Here is a 6608-nt window from a genome sequence, read left to right on the forward strand (position 1 = left end):
ATATTATATTTGTGTTTTTTGTTTGTTTGTTTTTTGTTTTTTTAGATTAATTTACATATATTTTGCATTTGTTCTTAAATATTTATATAAAGAGCTTTTTTCTTGTTTTGTAAACAATTTTGTTTTATGTTTTGCATTAACGAATATTTATTTATTTTTGTGTTTTTTTGCTTTTGTATTTTGTACTTAAATATCTAAAAGAATCAAAATCAACCTATAAGAGATGTTTTGTTGTGTTTTTGTTTTATTATCATTTAAAGCTTTGGCAAAAGGCAAAGCTTTAAAGCTCAGCAAAATTAGTGAAGTTTTATATGGTTGCATATGTAATTGGTGTTGTGTTCAATATATGTATGTGTAAATGTCAATGAAATGTCAGAAATATGATACAAGAAATATTTCTTGTAAATAAGGGCTATGAGATTGTTGGTGAGTAAAATACAGAGAGCTGGAGTGGCCCAAAAGCTTATATCACCATTACCGAGCATATGAATTTGAAACATTGCTGTTTTATTAATTTATTATTTTTTATAAATAGTGACTTTACCAGAAATCTAAGATTTTTCAAAATTAATCACAGAATTTTCCAAATTTTTTTTATTTCTCAAAGTAAAATTGAGCTATAATAGTTTAAAATTTAGTTTTATCAAAGCCTGTATTGGAAAATTTAAATTCAGCCACGGCCGTATAAGATTGTCTAACGTAAAAGTTCAAATCAGTGTAGCTGAATAAGTTTCATTGAACGAGAATTTCTTTAGAAAAACTATAATTCAGCCTGGCTGAATAAGGTTTTCTATAGGAAAACTTTAATTCAGCAAGGCTGAATAAGGTTTTCTATGGGAAAACTTTAATTCAGCCAGGCTGAATTAAGATTTCTGATGGAAAACTTTTATTCAGACTGGCTGAATAAGGTTTTGTATACTAAAACTATAATTCAGCCAGGCTGAATAAGGTTTTCTATAGGAAAACTTTAATTCAGCCAGGCTGAATAAAGTTTTCAGAGTGTCCACATAAGATTTCTATAGGAAAACTTTATTTCAGCCTTATGGGTGTATAACGCAAAGTGATCTAAATTTCCAAATTTTTTTTGTAATGTAAGATTTTAAAGAAATTTTCTCCAGCCCCAATGTGTGTGTGTGTATGTATGAGTGTGTGACAGAGGTTGATTTCTTTTCTTAAACTCTAAACACATTTATCGGCACATTTCAATTTGTGGTTGCTTTAATTATAGATATTCCTGTTTGATTTTCATATCATTATTCGTTGTTGGAGTTATTTTCTTGCTGGCCTTGGTGGCCAACACAACCGTGGTAGTGGTGTTGTTGTTGTTGTTGTTGGTGGTGCTGCTATTATGCATGTGATTGTTTGTAGACGCTGATGATGATGAAATTGAAGAGGTTTTTTCCAAATGATAATGCAACTGCTGGGAAGTATTCTCCAACTCTCTGTGGTGATCATCTTCGTCGTCATCATCATCTTCTTCGGAGCTGGTGGCAACATCTTCCAAATGGGAAATGGAGCGTTTTGGTCTGGTCTTTGATGTTTGCTGGGTATCATCGTCTTCTTCCTCCTCCTCTTCATCTCCATCATTAGTTTCGGAATTCATTTTGGCCAATGCATTTGAGGCTGACATTTGAGCTTTTTTCATAGAGGACTCATCACTACTATTACTGCTATCGAATAACTGACCTGCAGTGGCAGCAGAATCGGGAGATAAGGGTGTGGTGGCCGTAGGTGGTGTATTAAGAGTATTACTGTGAGGGGCTTGTGCCACATCGTCATCATCATCATCATCTTCGTCCTGGTCTTGGTCTTCTATATCGTCAGGGTCATGATCATTTTCATTATCCCTAATCCCATCACGATGTCTTTGTTGTTGACCCCCATCTCTATTATCCACATCCTCATCTTCACTGTCATCTTCATTGTTTTGGCATTTTGCTTTTTTGGGACTCTCTGGCCCGTCTTCTCTATGCTCGTCTTCACTATCCATAGAATCTTTTTGCTGGTGAAAACTTAAAAGTTGTTTTAAGCTTTCAATACTTTGAGATCGTTTTCTTTGATTTGTGGGGGAAGACATTTTGATATCACCATCATGGTGGTCATGGCTCTCACCATTATCTTCTTGCTCGGACTCTGATCCAGACGAATCATGATTGTCATGAAGTCTCCCTTCACTGTTCTCCTTTCGAGTAGAGCTTTCAACATTTTCCCGAGAGCTTTGTCCGGGTGAATGATGAGAGTCCACTTCGTCACCATCATCCTCCTCCTCCATGGACTCACTCAATTCTCTTTTAATCGGATGCTTGAGATTATGCTGAAAGCTGTCTTCCTCTCCTCTGTCACAGAGAGCAACGTTTTGAAAGCGGTCACCTTCTTCCCGACTACTATTGTTGCTATTTCGCCTGCCTTCCTCCTGAGACTCATCAGGGAAATCTTTCTCATATCCATGCGGTTCCCGACGTTGAGATTTTTTCAGAGGCACTCTTAAGATAAGCTGATTATCCAGTGTTTCCTTGCGCAAAGCTTTGGTAATAAGACCATTGGTAAGGCTTCCAGCCCCATTGGCTGGGGATTGCATGGGTATCACTGACACCACACTTGCAGATTCCATTGAACCAACTTGGTGTTGCTGGGAACTGATCTGTAAACTGGCCAATTGACGCTGACAATGTTGTAGTTCGGTTTGCAACTTGCCAATCTCTTCATCGCGCACCTCTATCAGTTCTTTCAATTGGCGGTTTTGCAAGCGGAAACGTTGATTCTCATTGAGCACACTCTGCAACATATTCAGCATACGCTCCCTATCCTTGGGTCGGGAATCGCGTAAAGCTTCTATGGCCATTTCCCAGGGTGTAAGCGAATTACTGCTATCGGGTTCTCCATCGTTGACACTTTCATCATCGGTGTCTGTGGAAAGCTCGAATTCACAATTCATAGACGCGGAAGGTAGGCGCCGACCATTGGGCATATGATTGTGATGTAAGTGTTGATTATAGAGACTGGGATGTTGGTGGGGCTGCTGAGGGTGGCCCATAAACGCTCCCGAAGATGCTGTCGCCACTGTTTGCCCTGGCATTCTTACATTGTGAGGGGCCTTCAAACAATTTGGAAGATTGTTTTCCGAATTGGGCTGATTTGTACTGCTTGCCGTCGCAGAGCTTTCTATTGTCGTTCCATTTCCCATGGAATTTGTTGACAGATTTAGTCCCGAGGAAGTTGTATTAGTCGCACTGGAAGACTGTGAAGGCGAATTACGATTGTGGTTCTGAGGAGGCTGGTGGTTGGGACTCTGATGAGGTTGCCGTTGCTGCTGATGGTGAGGAGGATGGTGATGATGCTGTTGATAAAATCGTTGATTCTGTTTGTAGTACTCATATTGCTGTTGATGATTTTGAGCTGCCAAAGGCGAGGGATGACCTGCAGATTGTTGCTGATGTTGGTGAGGCTGCTGATGCGTTGCCACAGGCCCTATACTATGATGACTGGGAGGAGTTGGCGATCGTATAATGTTCGTTTGATTGATCAAATTTTTACTGATGCGTATGCGTCCGGGCATTTCGTTGTTATGGTGTCCTGGTTCTCCAGCACCAGTTGTGCTACTCTGCTGATGATTTGAGTTGTGGTGGTGGTGGTGATGATGATGATGGCCCATCGAAGGCAACAGCTTGTTGTGATGGTTAACCGTGGCAATAATTGTTTGTGCATTGTGATGTTGCTTCTGTTGCTGCTGCTGCTGCTGTGGCAAAGGTGATGTAGAGGAGGTGATTTCATTTGAACCTCCAAATTCCTCGAGGGGACTTCGGGGATTTGTACATGTAGCACTATTGCAGCGCCGATTTGGCGAAGGTGATTGTCTCATATAGCTTTGGGGTGTGGTAGTCCTTGTCGATGCTGCTGAAGAGTTGCTATGATTTAATCCCCTCGCTAAATGCGGGGGAGGCGGACCAGCAGTTCCGGGTGGATTTGTAGGCATACTTGGCGGGAGAATATGGTGAGGAGGCTTGGGAGCAACGATGGCGGTGGCGGCGGGTGGTGTGCTGGAGGTTAGATTTGCGGGTATCGTTGTTGAGGAGGAGGAGGCAGCCGATGCGGATGAAGCTGTTGATGAATTTGATGCTGTACAAGTATTTTGTAAAGAAAGTCTTCTCGTTTGTGGTATATCCAAATGACTTATGGGATGACTGAGGTGGTGATTAGCCAAAGATCCCATTAGGGTCTTTGTACGACCCATCGAGAGAGGTGACATCAAAGGAGTTGTTGAGGCCGCTCCACTAGTGGTTTCGTCGTCGGCTTGGCAAGAGGGTGGCCTTGGTCGACTACAACTACTGCTATTGCTGCGTCTCTCCTCCTCCAGCTGCTGCTGCTGCTGCAGGTGATTTGTAAGGGGCGGGGGATTAGGACTACTCATTTCAACGGGTGTAGAGGCTCGCTCTTGTTTGATTTGTATATCCGTCTCACACAAACTGGAAACCTGTTGTTGTTGCTGTTGCTGGTGTTTGAGTTGTTGTTGCATTTGTAGCTGATGCTTTTTGACAGCCAACTCTCTTTCTCTCAAATCCCTCTCACGTTCATATTCTCTTTCCCGTTCCCTGGAGCGTTCACGCTCCCTTTCCCTTTCTCTCTCACGTATACGTTCGATTTCCCGTTCCCGTTCACGCTCCATTCTTTCCCTTTCTCGCAACTCGCGCTGTTCCTTTTCGCGTTCCTGCGTTAGCAAAGATTTGCGAGGGGCCAAAGCCACATTCGGTTGATACGTTCTCTCGAAACGTTCGCGATCTGAACTGCGTACCACACGTTCGGGATTCTGTAGCACAGGTGGTTCCTGACTCAAATACGGCAGGGTAGATAAGGCGGCAACTGTGGCCGCATTATAGGCGGCGGCATGCATGAAACTCTTTGGTTGAGGCCAGGGGTGAAACGCTGACATTTGCCCCGCTGCAGCCATACGCTGCTGCTGGGCACAGTGGGCAAACATCAGCGAATGATAGTGTTGATACTCCAATTGATATGCGGCAGAGGCTTCATCCACCAGACCTTTGGTCTTCTTTGTTGTTGGAATGTCCAATTGATCGCCTGCCCGATGTTTGCCCACCATTGAGGGTGGCAAGAGTTGGTGTGGCGGTGGCGGCAAACCCATGGGTGGCACTATCAGCGAATGATCCATATGCATTTCGGCCTAAAATGAAAAGACATACAAAATCTTAGTTAATTTCTATTTTCTCGGAAGATGAAAATGAATATGATCAACTCGCTTAAGGTTAACTCTTCGAAAACAAAAAAAAAAAAAACTTCCATCATAACCATATGCTTGGGAGGTTGCGGTCTATAGCAACCAAATGATTAGGCCCAAAGAATTGGCAATGTCTCTGTGGCGCCATAACTGCTTCATTGTCTATTGGTAGAAATTATGAATCCGTTTCGGAATCGTTAATAGCCATTCAAGCCATATACCCAGATAATTGGTTGTCAGGCTGTTGGCATGTGGTATGTCCGTCCGTCTGTGGAAAGTCTGTCTATGTAATCACCATCATCATAATCATCATCCTTCTCATGATTATAGTGTTTTTATGGCAAAAACACTTTGTATGCGTGCAGGTAAGTGTCTAGAATTTTCACCAAAGAACACCCCTGCTCTAGAAGTCGTGAGCGAACCGGTATCCTTGGCATATATGTATGTGGTCGGTCGGTTATCGGTGGGCATAATTGCACTAACTCCTGCCCAAAAAAAAAAAAAAAAAAAACAAAGTGGAAACCACTTTACTTCCTGATGGGTCTTCTGGCTGGCTAGCTGGCTGTCTCGTTGGCTAGCCCAAGCCCATTGAGCCATACGAAATATTTTTAATGTTCATCTTTAAGCTACTGGTTTTTTGTCTTTGTCATCATGATCATAAGGCAAAATGACTACAAGTTCAAATCATTGCAATTATTGAAATTTATGCTTTTTATGCATTCGGGCGGAGAGAGAGACAGTATGGTATGCCAGATATTGACCATGACTATACCCGAGGCGGCATTAATGATTTTTATAGCTTCATTCTTTTTTGGAATTTCATTAGAAAGACAAATCTATGGTGATGATGGCTCTATTGAATGATTCCATTTATATGCAATAAAAGAACATCTGAATGGCGGAACAAGTCTTTTATCGGTTTCCCCCCCAAAAGTTATGGATACTTATGGCAGTGCGTGATTTTTATGATCTGCTAAATTAGTGTTTTAATGTCACTGTACTGGAAACTCTAAGGGGAAATGTTTAGCTTCAATGATATTATGAGAAAGAAATGTAGGATTTCCTCGGTTATGACAGACTTAGGAGACTTCCACCCGAAAATTAATTCAAATCTCAATAATTCCTAAATTTTGCAACGTTTTTAAATTGCTTCATTTAAACTCCAATGATCCCTCTTATCGAAGGAAGGTTTAACAAACTTATTAGTGATACAAATATTTGTTGATTTATTAGGCAAAAAGAGTTAGCGACTTTTTCTAAAGTCGGAAACATGGAGTTTTTGACACTGAGATATTTTGAAAAATTCTTCTATAGGGTTTATTGAAAAGTTGGTGGCGCTACGCTGCCTTTCGCAAGCAAGAACTATGTCGTGCGAAAA

The 6608-nt window shown here is 41.5% G+C and overlaps 1 protein-coding gene across 1 annotated transcript; it reads right to left on the reverse strand.

The window, feature by feature from the left end:
• Positions 1-663: 663 nt before the first annotated feature.
• On the reverse strand, positions 664-5172 carry LOC142226727 (uncharacterized). The gene has a single exon (XM_075296884.1). It carries the CDS (start codon positions 5168-5170, stop codon positions 1223-1225), a length of 3948 nt encoding a protein of 1315 aa, XP_075152999.1. The 5' UTR covers positions 5171-5172; the 3' UTR covers positions 664-1222.
• Positions 5173-6608: the final 1436 nt, after the last annotated feature.

Source organism: Haematobia irritans, chromosome 2 (genome assembly GCF_050003625.1).
Source record: "Haematobia irritans isolate KBUSLIRL chromosome 2, ASM5000362v1, whole genome shotgun sequence".
In the NCBI taxonomy this organism is placed as follows: Eukaryota; Metazoa; Arthropoda; class Insecta; order Diptera; family Muscidae; genus Haematobia; species Haematobia irritans.

Coding starts and splice junctions, on each gene's coding strand:
- LOC142226727 (XM_075296884.1), bottom strand. CDS start 5,170: ATGCATATGGATCATTCGCTGATAGTGCCACCCATGGGTTTGCCGCCA.